Genomic DNA, 19,703 nt, shown 5'->3' on the forward strand with positions numbered 1-19,703 from the left:
GTGTGTGTGTGTGTGTGTGTGTGTGTGTGTGTGTGTGTGTGTGTGTGTGTGTGTGTGTGTGTGTGTTTTTATCTTTAAAGTGGATGGCCTCCTGCCAGTTGGGCCTACTCCGAGTGCCGCAGTGTCAACAGTGACGAGAAAGGGCCAGAGGGGTGATGTAAGTATTGATACACTTCTTGAAATCACTTTGTCACCACCAGACATGCCAGGCTGCTGAAGTACCACACAACAGCAGGAAGATGATTGTGAATTCTTGGCAGCAGGATGAGGGATGCCATTAAAAAGGCAAATGTGATTAATTTTTAGTGAGAACGCTCTCATGTTGGCGAGTCAGTGAGGTCGGGCTAAAGGGATGTGACACAGAAATTACTCCTCCCACTGCTCCTAATGTGACTCGTCATTCTCAAGAAATATCTTGGAAATGGGAAGACAAAAACACTCTCATCCAATAGCCTATTTGTTCAGGGCTTTTGTGGCAGGAATCTGGCTCGATAGCACAAAGAAAATCCATTGCTCATTGTAGATCACTGGCTATTTAACACACGATCGAGGGAGATATTTGATACGTCATCATCCTGGCCCGTTTAGTTTGTCTGTTTTAGTTTGTTTAAAAAGAGAAAGAAAATGAAATGCCTTTTTCTGTTCCAGTACTGTGTTTTTCTGTAAACCTGTTCGAACTAAGACTCCCCCTCCTCACCCCTGTGGAGTGACATTTTCCAGGTGACACAATGGCGTAGGCCACACTTAATCTGGACCCCTTTATAAACACGGCGGGGCTGCGGCACCTCCACCGCTGCCTCTTGTCTCTGTCTGTATAAGCGCTAACAACAAAAGACAGGACACAGGTCACGTTAAAGGTTATGTCCTTTTCTGTTTCATGCAGTTTTAGACAAATGATTTTTACAACTTGAATTCATGTAATTATTGATATGCACAGCAGAGAAAACCGCACAAGTCTTCTTCATTTTAGTTATGTTGTGACTTTTTCAGACTCCTCATCATCAGTGGGTTTTTTTTCCACACCAAAAAACCTAAATAAATTGCTTGATACATTTTTTTAGTAAGAAACCCCCCCCCCCAAATAACTGCTGAATCTAGAAAATATGGTACAAATTAAAACTCATATTTTCACATTAATATTTAATTTTTAAAAAATTCTGGCAATTATTTCATGCTTTAGAGTGTTAAGCGTTAAAGTACAACAAATTCATGTGTGTTTAGGGGTTTGCGTGTAGAGGCAATGAAAAGCAATATTCATATAAAGTGGTGTTTATAGAGCTCTATAGAGGTTTATATGAAGCCCACAATATCTTTTGCCTGCCTATGTGCCTTTTTAGAGTTTTATGCTTCTTCATGTTCCTCAAAATGACACAAGAGAACCACAACAGCAAAGTTATGATGAAAAAACACCCCAAAACAACCAGCTAGAAGTGGTCTGAACCACATATAGCTGAGAGACAGTCTGTGTACTAAAATTACGCTAAAGATTGATCTTTTTCATATTTAGTCATAAGTCATTTATCTATTTTTTATTCAAAAAATGGCAAAAGGATGAAGGTTCTGAGTCTATTTAGCCTCAGTGTTTATAATTGAGCTATAATTGATTCCCCAGACATCCATGAATAGAGAGCCTCAGAGTGCTCAGTCATAAAAATTACACTCTGCATGTCTTGGAAAGATGAAATTGTAAAACGTTCCCCAAAACAGAAGTGTTTCTTTTAAAATTGCCAGCTGCCCTCGCTGAAAACGAAATATCTTCTGAGTGTTAAATCGATTATAAAAGTCACAAGCCAGCAGAGATCACAATTGCTTAATCCGTTCTCGCTTGTAATCTTGGATTAGCCCTCGGTTTACGTCTCCTCAACAGAAAATAACAATCCCACTGCACACAGGCCAGCAGGACAGTCAACTGCACACCGTGCTGTAGTTTACTTAAGGTGGAAAACTGCTCACGTTCTTGTATCCCATTACCATGACCACCTTGAGATAAATGGCTCTTTCTCCCTTCTGCCATAAGGTTTTATATCAAACGACATGTGTTGAGTATCTGACTGCAGGTTATATTGTTGCAGCGGAAATAAAACAATCACTTTTGGAGTCGTTTCAAGGCGCCTGCATGCGCTGTGTAACTGCTGGCCGACCTATACGCACAGTGTTTATAGATGTAGGGAAGAGGACAGTGGCAGGTGACAGGTTAACTCTGCTGTGTAAATTCCTGGGCCGTGTATGATGTAGCCTGTGATCCTGCGGTCCTTGATTAGATCTGAGCCAGTAAATATCCTGTGATTAATCAAAAGGGCTTGTTCTGTGTGTAGCGTCCCTGTGTCACCTTCACAGCTGGGTGGCAGGGCCGCTGTGTTTACCGCACTCCACTTCCATCCCTTCAGACCTCATCCTTATTTCATCACAGCCCACAGAGGGACGACTTAAAGGCTCCTGCAGCCCTAGTGCTGCGGACATGGCTGGCATTATAATCCAAGATAAAAACTGAGATATTGTGGAAGATTTTTGTCATCTAGTGAGCAAAATGTGCAGGTGTATAATCTCCACAGTGAGGCTGTGTCCCGCTGTCTAGTATGTTACACAAATGTAGAAGTGGGAATTGTAAAAGTTTATTTTTCAATCTTTTTTAGCTTTCTGTAGTTTTATTTCTTCATTATTATGATTGGCACTCTATTTTAAGTTAAACGCAGACGGACACACGCACGTTTCTGGGATTGCAGAGCAAAACACAAGTACCGTTCATCTCTTGTACTCTCTGCTCTCGACCCTTTAAAAAGAAATATATAAAAAAGTCTTTATTCTAGGCAACACAGATGGGGGAAGCGAGTCCAACATTGTGTTTTATGATATTTGTTGACAATAAGAAATATAGAATACCACCATCCTTATCCTTTAACTACAAAATAATTAGCACTCAGACCGAGAATATCCCCTGGAAACAGCTTTGCTACAGGCTCGTTACATCCATGAAACATGTTCAAATGAAGGCCAACATGATAATGGGTGATTATAGTAATTAATAGACTGAACTAATTACTTTAGCCAGTTGAGATTCATTTAATGCTGAAGAGTAAGTGGTGTGTGTTTGAGTGGAGCCTACCCAACTGAAACTGACTCATTTCTAATTAATCATACTCCTCTGCTTCCTTACAGTATCTTTAGCGTTGTCTGATAACTGGTGTCACTTTAGTTAGCTCCTGTCTGTTTAAAAAGAAAAAAAAAAACAGTGTGGTCCTCACAGCATCTTCTTAGGCACTATTTTATTCCCTGAACAGCTCACTTGGAAAATCCGTCCTGATGTCCTGACTTGTCCGTGGAGCATGATTTCACTGATTCCTGCCCCCCTTTTTATGATGACTCCTTGATTGTCATCTGAAGATGGTCTGTGGGACATGCATGTCATGTTAATAAAGGCATTAAAACCCATGTATCCCTCCACCACAGAACAAAGTCTGGACCTGTCCGCGAATATAGATCTCTAATTGCTTTTGCGTGGTGGTGCAGCAGAATTGTGCTTCCCAGATGTCACGTCTGCCAAACCCCGGTGCACATCACTGTCAGCGGGCCTGAGAAATCTCCCTAACAAGCTTGTGATTACATAAATCTATAGCTGCAGTGTCGCCAAAGAGACTGAATAACTTTCAAGGAGACTTCATGTTTGATGTTCCCGGGCTTGATTGCAAAGAGGAAAAAAAGAGAAACCCTTTATATTGGGAATGTGTCCAAACACTCTAGGTTTGCTAATTTTGTCATAGTCAATTTTATAGCATGGCCGTGAGAATGGGTGGCGATGGAATGAAGTTTCTGAGTGCTTTGCAAAGGGGCGTGAGTGGGTTTGACAGGCCACTGAAATATGCTCCGCTCTACCTTATTTCATTACAGCAGCAGGGGCTAAAAATGCAAATCTGGGGTCCACTCTCAAGAGGTTGTTCGAAAAGTGACACGTCAAACAACTGGCTTCGAGTGGCAGACAAAACCTTACATTAATGTTTCATCACTGAGCTCATATTTTGATATCTGATTACTACAGTGGCTTTTCAGGCATTCTCAATAAATTCTCATTTTCAATAAAGCTATGCTTTCCTCCAAGCAACTCTCTAAAGCCATTGTTTGGATGGCCTCGCCATTTACTTCCACGTTTAATATGGCAGAAATCCTTGGTCATGAGAACAGTAACCATATCCTAAACACAGAGACTGATAGACCAGATCCGTCTCATGGCCTTCTCTTAAGGGGTGATGAATTGGCTTAATGGGGACCACGCAGCCACACAGAGGGAGGCGTGAGAGGAGGTATTTAATGACATGATTTTATAGCCTATCAGCACTGTCATACCTCAGCTGTAAGCTGAATGTCTTTTTTTCAGTACAATAATGCGGTTTGAATATATGCCACGTTAAACACACTTACGCAGAACACTTCAAGTGCTACCATGTACTTGTGCAAAAGTTTTTAGCCACCCAGCATATTTTTTATATTTTGCTTCAAAGGAGCCAGACTTTCTTGGATTTTTAAGGTGGTTTTCCTGAAGGTCTTTCAAAACGTTTCTTTGGAGATTGGCAGCTTTTTCTCGAATTTTCAATTCAGTCGTTGTACCTGACTATTTTTAGAGGATTGATTTTTTTTTTTCCAAATCCATGTCCTATGAATCATTCAGGCATAAAAAGGCACCTAACTCAACGTATGAACCAATGTTGTGTCTAAAAATAACAGACAACTTAACAAAGAACCAATAAACTGCCATAAAACACATAATTTGTTCCCATTTCTTTATTCAGAACTTTATAAAATACCAAAGATAACCCAGTTTGAAGGTATAAAATTGTATTTTTGTGCCAACAAGTTGATTTCCCAAAGAGCTTTTGGCTGGAAAATTGGCATATCTCAGCATGGTGTGCAGTGTGTCCTTAAAAAGTTTGAGGAAACAGGACAAGTGGCAGAACTTAAAAAAAACAAAAACTTTTCCCTGAAGCCTCCTCAGACATGGTCACAGGAGAAGGGTGGGCGTAAAGGAGCCGTTCTTAAGGAAGAGGGAAAGGCTTGAAGTGCGCCGCATTACACAAGAACTGGACTGGAAATTATTTGCAGCAGGTCTTATGGAGTGATGAATCCAAAGTTTCTTCAGCATTACTGAAGCAGTGTAGTATCATCTCAACAGAGAGCGAAACAAAAGCCTGCCAACATCTAAAGAGGAGCTTTGAATGGGATTCAAGAACTCCAAAGAACTCTTCCTGAAGACTTCTTAAATTATAAGAAAGCTGCCTAAGAGAGTTCAGACTGTGCTGAAGAGTAAAAGTATTTAAGGAAATTATTAACTTTTTCATTAGAATTGTCTTTGCCTTGTATTTGGTATTACCATTTGTGTTTATATGTTTCACTGCACCTATTTCCCATTTTCTTAGTAACATATAAATAAATGAGAGGTGATTAAGACTTAAGACTATCAGTATTTGGCATCAACAGCAAAGAAAATTTAAAGACCACTTTTTTTTGGATTACATGTGCTTTTTTTTTTATATGAAGTTTAGTAGTTTAGTTACCATCGATATGGAACCAGTTTTATTTATTTACACTTGTGCCAGTTCCAGCTTTTTGGCAGCACTGGCACCATGCTGGGGGTTTCCATGTTACCACTTTCTGTATATTTTAGTCAGACCAAAGAATTAGTGGGATTTGTATCTGTACATAACTTGGGTGACCCTCTTAGTTGTCCTCTGGCACTATTGTAAATATATATGGTCATGAAATTTGGTCTGAATAACAGCTTTGATGGTTCTTTTTTATTCATCCAGCACAAAACAAAATAATTTGATCATGACCGAATCCCTGCCAAACTAATAACATTTGCATCAGCCCTAATGTACTTAGTGCTAATTTGTTGGCCTGCAGACACACCGAAGTCAGTCGCCAAACACAGTCAACACCTGCTTAACATCCACATGTTAGCATTGTTACCGTGAACCGGTTTGAATGCTCCCGTGACTTTAGCTTCAGCTAGTGCCTCACAGAGCAGCTCAGTTCTTGGACTTTACAAACCACGCAGGTAAACAGGTGTAGGGATTTTCCAGGCCGCTGGGAAGACACGTATATAAAAATACTTTTTATTTGAAGCCACTCCAACAAGCACCCCAGAAGCCGTAAACAGCGCGTGACAGGTGAGACCCATTAGGGTGATATTCTCCTTGAGTATTTAGCAGCCTGTTTTCACACAACTCATTATTCCTGATAAATTAGCTGGCTGATGATAGTGCTATGTTGTAATTTGTAAATGAGTGGGGTGCACCTGTCAGTAAGGCTCATTTGCTAATAACGAGCATCCACTAAATAAGTAACAACCCTCCTAATTTCAGTTGACTCCTTTACCGTCTGCTTTGTATTATTTTGCCGTTTTCTTTTGCTGCACATTAATTCCTTCTTTGAAAATGTGTTCCCAGTCAAGCCTCCGTCTCTCTTTGCTTCCTAGACTCACATGTGAATTATTCCAGTTCATTGTTTGCTGAACTGGTATTGATGATCATTTCATATCCTTGATTATGTTGTTCGTTGCATTTTATTTTGCTTTTATTCATAAAAAGAGACAAAAAGATGATAGTCAGTGAAACATAAACATGGCAGTACACGTTGCTTTTTTTCTTGCAGAACTTCTTTTCTTTAGTACTGCAAATAAAGATTCATAAATATATTCAGGAAGGCTTACTACTCTGTCTCTGCGTGAAATATCGATATATATTTTTAAATATACCATCAGATAAACGGACTGACAGATATTTTTGCCTCAAATATGGTAAAAGTGTGCAAATCTTAAAACCTTAAGGGAAAAACGAGATAAAAGGAGCACCGAGGTTTGGTGACTGGTCACCCATTAAACGATATTACCCTGTTACTTTGCAAAGGCTTCCTCCTAATACAAGACAAGGGGGTATGTGACCTTCAGCTATTAAACCAGCCTGTTAATTGTCTAATAATAAAATGTTTTTATTGTACAAACCCTCTTTTAGTGTAATTGAATTTCTGTCTGCCTTTCGCTCATCTCACTTTTATTTCTGTCTTTTTTGCTGAGGCTGTGAATCCTCGCTATTACTGGTTATAATGACGGCATAGGAATTGGTTCTCCGGGATCGCCACATCTATCCTCCTCCTCACTCGTCTCCCCGCAAACTTTACATTTAAACCACTCTCATTACAGCGCAGATTACAGAGGCTTATTGGTCCTCATTAGAGCCCACTGATCCTTGGCTGGGCCCATGTCCTAACATCTTTTAATTAGCATTCTGGAAATCTAATCAATGTAATAACTCAGATTAATCTCCCCTTTTGCACTTATTTTCTCACACTCTTTTATTTCAGGAGGTTCTTGGCTCGAAGGCTCAAAGGCTGAGAGATTGCGGTCTGTTTTCTGAAGCTGCCAGGTGTGTGACATGAGAGTTAAGGAGACCTTGAAGTTTTTATATTTGAAGGGCGAACAGGATCATTTCATGGATTTGACTGAATTTATTGAGCTTTGATCGAACAAATTACACTTAAAATGCAAACTAGACCTCTCAAATGTAAATACAGATTGTTTTAAATGTATGTTTCTCTCCATATAAGGCTTGCAGTACTTTGGAAGGACATGAAAAGATTTAAATACCTGGTAGTGACAGATGTTGACAGTGGGCCATGAGTTTTTCCTCTAAATGTGCTGTAAAGCTTTCACTCCCCAGCCAGGCTCTGTGCTGTGATACGAAGTGAAAGCCAAGGCGGAGTTTGGCACTGGACGGCCATTTTGTGTCTGGTCTGATGCATGGTTTCACTGGGTGTCACTTTGGCTTCATATCACAGTCAGTGGTGGCGGCGAGCAAAGCTGCAGGTCTCATTAGAGCATGTTTACTGCTACAGTTGCAGGGAGTGCAGGAAAATAAAATTAAAAAAAAGCCAAACAGGGAAGAGTTTAAATGTTTATGAATGAAAATTCAGGTCCTGGATTATTAAATGATAATGTTGCTTTTAAAAGTGTAACACCTTAAAAATGAACACAAGAATCCATTTCGTCTGGCCGTAATAAAGTAAAGGACAACTGCATTTAGGCCATCGTGACTGGCATCCAAGTAGGAGAAATCCAGTGTCTGACAGCCCGGTACTCACACACCTTTGTGTACAGTAAAGCACCGTTTCTATGCCAGGTATCCAGGGCAGACATTTTGGCGCAGCTTTGACCATACAGACAAAGACGCCAGGGTGTGATGGGACACAGACCTGCCATTTCCCAGCAGCACTGGCATGCCTCTCACTGCAGAATGATGAATGATTGCACACGCATGTTGCACATTTTCTCATGCTCCCTTATAACACATACACACTCGATCACATGCACACTTGCAAAAGCCCCATAACAGCCCTCCTGGTCAAGTCAACGAGGCATTGCATCACACACATACACACTCTCTCTCTCTCACACATACATATAGATGCACACACATGCAGACAGGCATCCTCACTGTAGTGCTGCAATATTCAGCGCCAGGTGTAGGAGGAAGGGGGAATAAGGTTGTGTTTATTAGCAGCTCCCTTGGTGTTCTCTAAATTGCCTTGTTTGCTCGGCACAAGCACACAAACAGATGCTGTCCTCTCTGCTCTGGGTAATTCTTGGGGGGTCTCTGGGTACTTACTGAAAGGCCCACCCGTACCACACAAGCAGCCTCGTATGTGGTGATGCATACGGTTCCTGCATGCAAACACACACACGTCAGACCAGTCGATATTAAAACAAACAAACAAACAAAAAAACTACACATTTGTGTGGTAATTTTTCACTGACATTCAGAAGTACAGTTTGATTTGTGCAAACAAGAAGACATTGTCTCTCCGGATAAGTAATTGCAGTATCGCCGTATAAGCAAATCTCTCTCTGTGCCTAACCTCGCAGTGGCACAATTTCACTCTTATTAAGAAAATCTGCATTTAGGAGGGACCAATGCTATCAGTCGAAATTAATCTGCTTTGACTGATCCTTAATGTGACCACAGTCATCGAGTAATTATTGTCTGGATGGCTGTGCACCAGGCTCATAACTGCCATCCTCCTTCTCCTCCTCCTGCCCCCCACAAAAGGGGCTAGCCTTGGTGTGTGAATCCCTCAGCAGCGGGCTGGTTACAGTGGGTACGGCAGGCATGTCATTAAGCGCTTGATCAGTGAGTCGTGATTAGCCTGCCCTGTATTATTGTGATTAACGTCTATCCAGCGGACGACTGTCCCGTTGTCACCAGTGATACCATCTGAGATCCTGAGATTCTGGGGTGAAGGCCAGTGGAGGAACCTGGTAGTGTGGATACACAAATCTGCTCGCTTCAATGAAGGCTGCTCCTCTTAAATGCACACGCACCAAAAAAAAAAAACAAACAACAAAAAACCCCACACACACCCTGTCAGTCACGAAAACGAATGCATTTAACGAGTGCAGCACTCTCTCCCCGTGCAGCTATGTTTTGTCTGTGTGTCTTCTCTGATTAGTTAACCCACTACCTCTTGTGCAGCTTGCATGCTCTATAGCATTTCCATCAGGCCACATGCCTTTTGTCTGCGTGCGCGCTGAAAGACAAAAACCTCCTCTTCCTATTGTGCTCCATTTCTCTCTTTCATCTCGCACTTCCTCGACCAACAAAGTCGATTTGACCACGGCTGATTATTGTAACGAAGGCAGTCCAAGAGAATATGCACATTCTCACTGTACGTCAGATTCGATCACAGCAAGGGGGGGAAGCCTCGCACTGACCCACGTCTCTTCCCCTCAGACAACTGGCTGCTTACACAGAGGGAGCTTTTGAGAACAGGCGCTGTGGACTGAACTGCAATTGAAGTCTCACTTATGCGGCGCTAAGGACACGGAAAGACAGTGGGAGGAAATTGTTTTAAATTAGGAATTGATATAAGAATGTGGCAAAAAGAAAAAGAAGAGGAAAACTAGTGCTAAACTGTGCCACGCGAGAAACGGAGATCAGACTACTTCTCTTTTTGTGCATTTTAAAAGCAGCTAAATATATAAATACTTAATATAGTTCAGATGTATTCCCTGTAGCTTGGATTTCATGGTTTTGTTTTTGTTTTTTTTTATTCCCAAAAGTTTCATTGAGCTTTTTCTTCACGAGCCCCTGTATGCGTGTTTCATTTCTTTGTAATTACTCACCTAAACCCAGACCCTCTTCTCGTGGCTCTTGTGCATCCGCCGGTGGAAAAGAGTCAGTTTTGATTACAAAGTAAACGCTGCGGCATCAGACAGGGGGGTTACATGCTGATATGCATTCTATCAGGATGATTTATGCAAATTATGCACATTATTCCCGCAGGAATCTCTCTTCTGAAAGTGCCAGGATAAATTGCCGGAAATTAGCCATAAAATTCACTGTGCAGGGAGTGTGAGGTGAAGGCCGCCAAGGAGCCAAGGACATTGGGCCGCCATGGTTACGCTTGGCCTGGCCTGCCTCCCCCATGCTTGGCATTCATGGCTGTTAAAGACCTCTGCTCAGACAGATATACTGAAGCCTGGAGTGGCACTCAGCACATCAGGAAGATCAGCCAAGCAAGTGTTACACTAACGGCGGGGTTTCATGCTCTAGTAACGTGACAGATTTTTCAAAGGGAGGGAACGAGATTGTTGGTTTATTCTTCCCACGTTTTAGGCTGAAACCCACTTTGTAAATTCTTCTGTGTTCCTAGAAAGTGGCAGCGCGTTATCATTGAGTAGCTGGCCTCAGATCCAGTCACCGTTTGAACTGTTTTATGACTGAATTTATGCCTTTGTTTGCTATATAGCTGACCTTGCTCATAGTGCATCCTAATCTTCAGATTACACTCTAATCAGAAACCTGTTCAGCAATCAGGTGATGAATTGTTGTAGGAACAGCACATAAATAGGTGGTTGTCATTATCACAACACAGAATTGAGGTTGTATCAGGCAATGTCTTCTTTATAGCGCTACACGCCTCCCTATTGGTCAGGCCTTTCATTTGTCTCGTGATCGGCGTGTGTATGGGAGGGAAACAAAGAAAAAGTGTGTGTGTACATTAAATGAGAAGCGAGTGACTCTCGGTGTTATTGTGTCTTCCTCGTGTCTTTATTTCAGTGTGAAAGCCAGAGTTAATGAATATGAGAAAATGGAGATGAAATCCACCTCGCCTTGGCTTTAATGAACCCTGAGAGGGTCACGATCTGCATATTGAGCAGGACGAGCAGGATCTGTCTCTCTCACAGGTGAAGTACACAAAAACCATTGCAGTTTCACGTTTTAGTTTAAATCCTTCACTCTTTTTAAGGTTTGCATCGACGTGGCTGAGTGCAGCCGAGCGTGGTGCTGTTAACATAATCCAGAGCGGCCGCTCGGGTCACTGTTAGTTCTCCATCCGCTCTAATCAAGCACATTATCTCGATGTTAAGGTCACATAAATGGAAAGTTCACAGCTGTCGGGGAAGCTTTGACCACTGCGCCACCGGAAGTTAGTTTTTGACGTTAAAACGATCGCATAATCTGTAAATTCAATGAAAAATAAATTGTTTCTTTTATCAAGACGTGTGGATAACAAGTAGTTTCTTAATAAAATCAACACGCGCATGGAAAGCACACCAAAGCTCAAAGTATATTTCAGGCAACGGCCCCATAAAACGGCATCAAATCGAGTGAATTGCCTCCCAACGGCGTTCATAATTTGATTTATTTGGCACAAATATTTGAACAATGAATGCACTTCACTTCATCGCCTGTTCTTGTTTGTTCAAGCCACAGAGTAAATTGTTTTTTGTCTTTTTTTTTCTCTTCTGGAATAAACAACCTGTACAGCAACAAAGAGCCAGTGCTGTCCACAACAACAACACGGCCACCACCAAATTACTGTGCTCAGCCATGACACAGTTTAATCCCAGCGGAATAAAAGAACATCAGATTACGGCAGAAAGACAGAGCCATCGGTAAACAGGGATTAGGAGATTGGGGCTTTAATCTGATTAATATGGAGGCAGTTGGAATATTAGAGATGTTACTCAACTGTTGTATTCCAGATGAGGGAATAATCACACTTTGCTACGTCATTTATTGTGCCCTGTTAGAACTTTCAGAGCTAAACGAGCTGCCATATGTTTACCTGACCTCGAGGCTGCCTCCGAGATAAAAAAACATTTGCGATGTAATGAATTAGGAGCTCGTTAGGTGAGTGGGAAAACAGTTAGAAATATGCAGGAAATTCTGAATGTTATTGCACCGAAAGTGGTCTAAGTCGGCGTCAGTATTCTTTATATTTACAGATATAAAGCAGCTCAGAGTTACAACAAAGCATCTCTAAATAAAAACCTTTATTACAGTTAAACAGCTCCTTCAAGCATCAATGTTTAAGTATTATAATAGGGATCGTTTCTGTTTTGAAAGGAAAGGCTTAGTTATAGCATTAATCTGTAAGATCCACACCTGGTCTTGTTCAGGGCAACCTTAAATCAAATGTGGTGTTTATCTTCCTGCACACCAAGAATGAGTAGATGGATTTGGACATTTTTTTAGCTCCTTAAAACAACCCTATTTGTGTTTTAAAGGTGGTAAGCATGTATTTAATTGTTGTAAAGATTTGGAAATATTCAGCAAGTTTGGACGGTTTAGCCTAAAAACTGCATTCAGTATTCCTTGTCTAATAAGCAAAGTTTCTAATAAAAGTGCTATTGGAAAGATTTGTAGCTGAAGTTCAGAAAAAGCTCAAGTAAATTTCTCAAATGTGATAATGGGCTCATCTACGAAGACTAGCTTCATATATCGGCCCTACAGTGCATCTGATAATGACGGTTTCACTGTTAAGAAGTTCAAATTTGTACTACTCAATGTAAGCAGTTTACCTCTTTAGCTCCACAGTTCTATTAGCCGGCATTGCGTGCACCAACAACATTATGCATTGCTATCAGTGGCCTGACAAAAATGAAGTACCGCCCAGCAGTTGATTTGGTGCCTCAACCAGTGCAGCACATATATCTTTATACACAGCGTGTGACACAGCATGGATGAATCCATTGTCAGAGTTTTGCCAGCTACTGATATGAAGGAGACATTTCAATTTGGCGTACTTATGTATATTTTTAATGTTTATCATCTTTAGCATACACAGCAGCTGCGTTATGAACGAGCGCCCTGCTGCCCACTGATATGGCAAATTGGACATTTTATAGTTTATGAAAGGGGTGGGTTTTTTTGTTATCTTCCAGTTTTATTCGTCAGTCCCGATTCCCACTGTAAATGCTTTAAAGACAGATGCAGCTTTATTAGGCTTTTGGATAAAAGCGATGTTCCCTATTATGACTTGGTTGGTGGCCACTTTAAAAAAAATGGATAAAAAAGAAGAAGCAGCTTGAAATCCTCCCATTTTTTTCTGTTTTCATGAGGCATCTTGGGGCTCTATCGCTGCCCGGCCAGCTTAACATTTCAGGCACCCTTGTGTGTACATGACATTTCACCTACTTGTAAAAATGGCTGAAATACCAAGTATCTAGCAGCTCCCTTATCAAGAGGATCACGGAGACTTTCGATTATTCAGTTTCTTACTTTTTCTTATACAAACCTGCTCCTCATGTTTGCTCTAAAATTGTCCTCTGCCTTTACATTGATATTTTATGCTGTTGTCTGTTTTCCTTTGGATGCTGTGTTCTGTTTTATGCACCCATATGGCTCTGTCTCATCCCTGGGGAATCTCCTCTTATGGGCTAATGTGAATATTAGTATGGGTTAAATGCTCCACTCATTTATGCATTAATGCATATTGCATAATTAATATTTTTGTGAAGTCTCATTTTCAAACAGCAGCAGGGGGAGAAAAAAAAGCCTCATCTCTGTGTTCAAACTACAGTAAATAAATAAATAAAAGCTTAAATCCTGTAACGTGAGTTGCTGACAGGATTTTCACTCCAGAGCTGTTTTGATGTCTCCTGATTATTTCCAGTCTTGATTAAGGGCTCTTCTGTGAAGATTCAAGGCATTCAGGGGTGTGATGGGATTAAATGGGACACTGTAATGACCCTGTTGTCAGAATGGCTCATCATACAGACACAAAGCTTAGATTGGAGACTAGTAAAAATAAAATAAAATAAAATAATAAAATCAGAAACCAGCATTGTTAACACATTTTCATATTTGTTTGCTTCTATGTGGAAAAATGTGGAAAAATGAGATAAAGATGCAGGCTTTTGGTTAAAATTATTAGGATAAAACATTGAGCATGTTACATTTAAAGAGAGGTTTTTGGTGTATGGCTCTGCAAGCTTGAAGCTTGTTTGACGATTTCAAATGAAAGCTGTGCCTAAAATATCACAGTATCCATCTACAACAGAAACATTTATTGGCAAGACGTTTGCTGTATTGAATTTAGTTGATTGTATTAAAAAGTTCGGGGAAATCTGTGGTGCGAAATGATCGGTGCTAATTCATGGTCTGAAATGTGAAGTCTGTGGCCTCTGTCCATGGTGCTGAAGCTTTCACGATATTTACCCTGACTTTTAGGGGGGGGAGATCGTGGAGATTTAATGCTAGATTGGCTTTACTGTTTCAAAAGCATTTCCTTATCAAATTGTTTTCGATGTGGACAGTGAAGTGAGGGGGACGAAGCTTGAGTCGATCGCGGAGCAGCTGATGGTTGCGTTCTAAGTAAAGACACCAAATTGCGGCAATGAAACAGTCTTAATTACATTTCTTAATCACAGTGTGGAGGTCTAATTGCCTTAACGATCTGTTTGATTATGCGAGGCCAGGTATTACTGCCGGCAGTTTTCATACACACTTGTTTTCGCATTATCATATTATTACACACAGGCGTGGAAATTGTCTCAACATCCACAGTAAGGGTCATCAGAGTGTGTGGTTTTTTTTGTTTGTTTTTGGGGTTTGTTGTCTTTCTTTCTTTTCTCTTTTTTTTCCTTTTAGTCCGTGGAGCACAAACATCTTAATGTTGCCCTGAAGCTACGTTCGCCCACCCACGTCTGGCCTTCGTTCCCAAGACTTAAGACAAGAAAAGTTACCGGTTTTGATGGAGCAGAAAATTGTTAAGCATTATTTCCCCTCTCTGCTTGACACCTGGTGGGAATGCAGAGACTGACAAATGAGAGCTGCATCGCTCCTAGAACAGAGAGGCTCTAAAGTTATCCTTTTTTAAAAAAAAATTACCCCCCCCCCAAAAAAATAAAAATCAACAAGAACAATTAACAGTTAAAGGCAGCTCGCTCTGATTCCACGTGCGCTACACTTCACATGAATAATCAGATTTTCTTTTTCTGTTGTTCAAAATATTTTAATAAAGCTTTTCAACACTGAAATACATACAAACGGCCCTCCTCTGCTCTTATAATAACTAAGGTATCTACAATAATCCACAGCCCGACCTGACAACGCGAATAATCTGAAGACCTCAATCGTCATGTTTCAAAAGAAAACAAAAATACAAGAAAAAGAGAGACGACAATGTGCAATGCAAGCAAAAAATATCCATCATAGATATTCAAATGAATAAATTACAAAAGCACATCGAAACACGTGATAAGCTTCAATTCAGGATTTTAACAAAAAGAAATCTGGATGTTTATTATATGACAGTGCCCCCTCACCCCCAAAAAGAATTGCAATAGGCGTGCGCAACGATTAACAAGTGTCTAAAATTAGCACATAAACATCTGACTGATTCAACCTCTTAACTCGCTGTTTCGTTTGACTTTCCTTGCTCATAGCATTCCACTTGCTCAGCAGAAAAACTTCGTGAAAGCAGGCCTTAAACCAAAAAAAAGAAAGAGCAAAAGTCTCTGACTTGAATGGAAAGAAAACCGTGAATAAATGAGAAAGCAGCAGAGAGTGAGTGTGGACTACCGCTTCGACAAGATGTCCATCTACTCAAGTGGAAAGAATCGCAAGTTGTCAGGTCACCCAAATTTCCAAAAGTGTCCATCACAGAGCAAGTGATCAACAACTCACTCAAATCAACACTTGCAGCCATTCTCACAGGCCCTACTGTACGTCTGTTTGGTCTTCACTGTCATTCATACCAGCACTTTAAGGATGATTTATATTCACAATCAAGTAATGTTTGAACAAAAAAAAGCGCGTTTTAATGCATTTAGTAAATATCATAAAAGTATTCGTCGCCATTACTTTTTCTTTTTTTTTTTTCCTTTTTTGTCTCTAGCCTACTGACTTCACTGGTTTTCCTCTCCAAAAGTGTCCTTAAAAGTGGGTTCTTCTTTCTCGTGTGCTTCTCGGAGTCTTTGTCAGGCGCGTTAAGGCTTGTCAGTGCACTGTTTGCAGAGGCTGGAAGTGGCATTGTTGAACAGGGCACATTTATCGGGGCAGGAGGACCCGGCCACTCCGGTGGGGAAGGGGTATCCACCCGGTTGGTCATACGCGCCCAAGCCGGGAGCTGCGAGGGCAGTGGTGGCCGGTATGGAAGCGGCAGAAATGGCTTGGCCCTGGTTGAGATACATCACTAGCCTCCTCATCTCTTCCAGCGCCTGTGACTGCATGAGGATGTAGTTTTTGGCGAGCAGCAAAGTGGCAATTTTGGAGAGTTTCCGCACTGACGGGCTGTGCGCGTAGGGGATGACCGCTCTGAGCTCATCCAGCGCGTCGTTCAGATCGTGCATCCGTCGTCTTTCTCTGGCATTGATGTTTAGCCTCAGTGTTTTCTGCTCTTTGGTTTTCTTACCTCCTTCAGCTTTCCCTGCGCTCACCGTCCGCCCATCGCTGAGGAGGACCATGTCACACCTGCCGTCGCTGTCATCGTCGGGACTCTGCTCACCTCCGCTGCTCTCCGCTGCCGAGGTCCTGTTGGCGCTCTCTCCGTACTTTACGCACAAAGATCCCGTCGGCAGACCCAGCGTCCCCCCTCTGCCTCCTGCCAGTCCTCCCGGTTGAATCGGGTCTGGCTCGGCCTGGTCAAAGCAGATGATTGGTGACTGACGGTCTCTGGCTGGTAGTTCGATGCCGGCCGACGATCTGAAAGGGTCCATTTTTTTAGTGGACACGGCGCTCAGAGTTTTGTGAAAAATGTCCCCTCCGCTTACGTTCAAGTTCATCCTCCTGTCCATAGCCTCGTGGATTCCGCGTCGTTGCAGGCTATGGTCTCTTCGGGAAACTCTTGACGCACGTCTCAGAGTTTCTTCCTCTGTTTGTCCTTCACGAGTTTAGTTGTGTGTCAGTGGTGAAGTTGCAGGCTCGCTCCACTTGTCAGCTGAGGTGTAGAGACGAGGAGGAGCCTCACGTAATAAGAGCCACTCTCTCCTGCCTCTCTCCCTTTCTGTGTCTGATTCACCTTCACCGGATCTCCACGATAACCCTGGTTACGCACAAGACGCTTCGGTCCTTTTTACATCATTATCTCGAGGCGGGTTATTAAAAAGGATTCGCCTATTGGGATACAGACACCCTCTCCCCCTGGCACTCACCACCCAATCACGTTAACGTTTTAATTATTGGTATTTAAAGGATGGCAAACAAAGCAGCATGCGCTCTGTCTCTCTTCTGTAATACGCTTTGGGTTCAAGATCTTTGCAAAGATCCCCCCCGATCATAAAATAACCCGCTTCACTGATTTGGTTACGAGACATCAGTTTGTATCCTTTTCAAGAGTCGCAAATTAACCAACGTCTATAATCTTAAAGCTGTTTTAGCTCAGAGAGGAGATAATTTCGCTGATCTCTTACTGCTTTATTCAAATAAAAAGATATTGTCATAATGTTTTAATTCATTAATTCTTGTTGGTTTTTCGATTGTTCGCCCACTTAAGTTTAGTTTTATCACAATAAGTGCACGAACCTTTTCATTTCACTGTTGTAGCGTTTATCTCACGTTGTGTCAGATTTCCCATGATAGATCTGCGGGCTTGCCAAGCTTTACCTGTGCTCATACTGCCATCTTGTGGATGGTATAGTGCAGTACAACCATACTGGAAAGTCAAACGTCATAGGTTTTATTCAGATAGAGCCCACGACCTCCTTTAGCATTTAAATCACGTGATTTCTTGCTTTAAAAAATCCTGATTTTTAACATTTGACTCTGTATTTCAAGACTTCAGATTGTAGTGCAGGGTTAAGGTTTTATAGTGGTGAAATAATGAGATAAAGAACGTTCCTTTTAAGCACCGAAGCAACCAAAATAAATTATGGGCTTGATTATAAACATTCAAAAGAAACAAGGAGATGCACACTGTTAAAGAAACATACTAGATATAACTTTTAAACTTTTAAAAAGGTGCTTCAATGCTTGTTTTTTTGCAAGTGAAGATTAATTGTTTACCATTTAGAAACAATTTATACTAAGATGTCTGTAATCTGTTAATAGTTGCTAGGCAACATTACTTCTGATTGGGCCTGAGACTTATGTTTAGAGAGAATAACTGATCCTGTGAACCTTTGTCAACATGTTTGGAAGATATTAACTGACTCTGAGGAAGGGTCTAATCAAAGTCACTGCTTTGCATGACTTCCAGCCCATTGAAAGTTTGATCTTAAATTGCACTTTGGTGAGTAATGTGGTTTAAAAGAGGTAACTGCAGGGTTATGGTGGGCTGGAGCTCAGCGTAGAGCTCCATAGTTTATATCTGAGCTAGGTTTCATTGCAGAGGGCACAGGCCTAAACTCCACAGGTGAAACTTAAGTTCATTGTAGCTCAGAGAAGCTCACAATGCAGCATGCAGCCTTCTCACAGACATTTCAGCTGCTAACAGTAATTTCTGCAATTACTCTCCACAACAACTCATTCGTAGGCGCTCGTTTCAACGCCTTAAAGGACACACTCTTCCCCCTTCTTCTATCCAAGTAACCATGGTTATTTACCATGGCATGTCTGCTGCACACATTAAAGGTACCTTTAGCAGTGATTAGAGCTGACCACTGCTTTCAAACCGCAGTGAATGTGCCTTAATTCTTTTCGCCCTCTGGTTTGGTTTCTTGGCAGCTAAATATCAGTGGAAAAGTCTGTTCAGTGAGTCACCCACTGAAGATATTCCAGAAAGTCGTCTTGTTTTGAAATCATGTTTTTCCATTTGTGACATGGAGAGAAATGGAGTCAGAGAGTAGAAACATTTGAGATAATTTAATTTAAATAGTTGCGATGCCATTCTTCCCTGTTTTATTTCTTAGCTAGTCTGTAAAATCCATTTGCAGTCATGACTTCAAAAACAGTGTGAAAAGCATCTTAGCAAGTTCTGAGTTAACAGATACTGTGTTGACAGTATCTGGTCAGATGTAAAATGATTCATTACAAAGTATTATTGATAAATTTACTGGGATTTGTAGCTAGATCCTCAGAGTTAGAAACATTTATAGTAAAAGAATGAAATATCAGTCTCCATGTTTAAAGTAGACTCTAATTTTAATGTTAAGATGTGTTTTGTTCTCTAAAAATGACATCGTTAGGCCTTTGTTATGTTCATATCTTTCATATAAGTACTACTAAATCTCCCTTTAGTTACTGTAAAGAATTATACAAACTAGTAATTAAAGTCAGAATCCTCTCTTTGCAACAGCATCACAAGCGCTGAAATTGTTCCACACGTTCAAGGTCAACGTTTTAGCTCTTTCCTAACATATTTTAATTTGCTTATGTCTCTCTTGGGGGGGGGAATAGTTGGGGAGTTATGATCTAAGAAGTGGCAAAGACAGTCACTTTATTCTGAGATGGCAAGAGAACACCTTCATGGCCAATCAGGTCCGGCTAATGAGA

The 19,703-nt window shown here is 41.2% G+C and overlaps 1 protein-coding gene across 1 annotated transcript; it reads right to left on the reverse strand.

Moving 5' to 3' along the window:
* Positions 1-15,273: 15,273 nt before the first annotated feature.
* On the reverse strand, positions 15,274-17,320 carry bhlhe22 (basic helix-loop-helix family, member e22). Its single transcript, XM_005722617.1, has one exon. The coding sequence runs from the start codon at positions 17,066-17,068 to the stop codon at positions 16,262-16,264; it is 807 nt and encodes a 268-aa protein (XP_005722674.1). The 5' UTR covers positions 17,069-17,320; the 3' UTR covers positions 15,274-16,261.
* Between the last annotated feature and the right edge of the window lie 2,383 nt (positions 17,321-19,703).

This window comes from Pundamilia nyererei, unplaced genomic scaffold (assembly GCF_000239375.1).
Source record: "Pundamilia nyererei isolate P.nyererei 1_Seehausen unplaced genomic scaffold, PunNye1.0 scaffold00007, whole genome shotgun sequence".
Lineage (NCBI taxonomy): Eukaryota > Metazoa > Chordata > Actinopteri > Cichliformes > Cichlidae > Pundamilia > Pundamilia nyererei.

Excerpts from the sequence above, each read along its gene's own strand:
- bhlhe22 (XM_005722617.1), bottom strand. The coding sequence starts at position 17,068 with ATGGACAGGAGGATGAACTTGAACGTAAGCGGAGGGGACATTTTTCAC.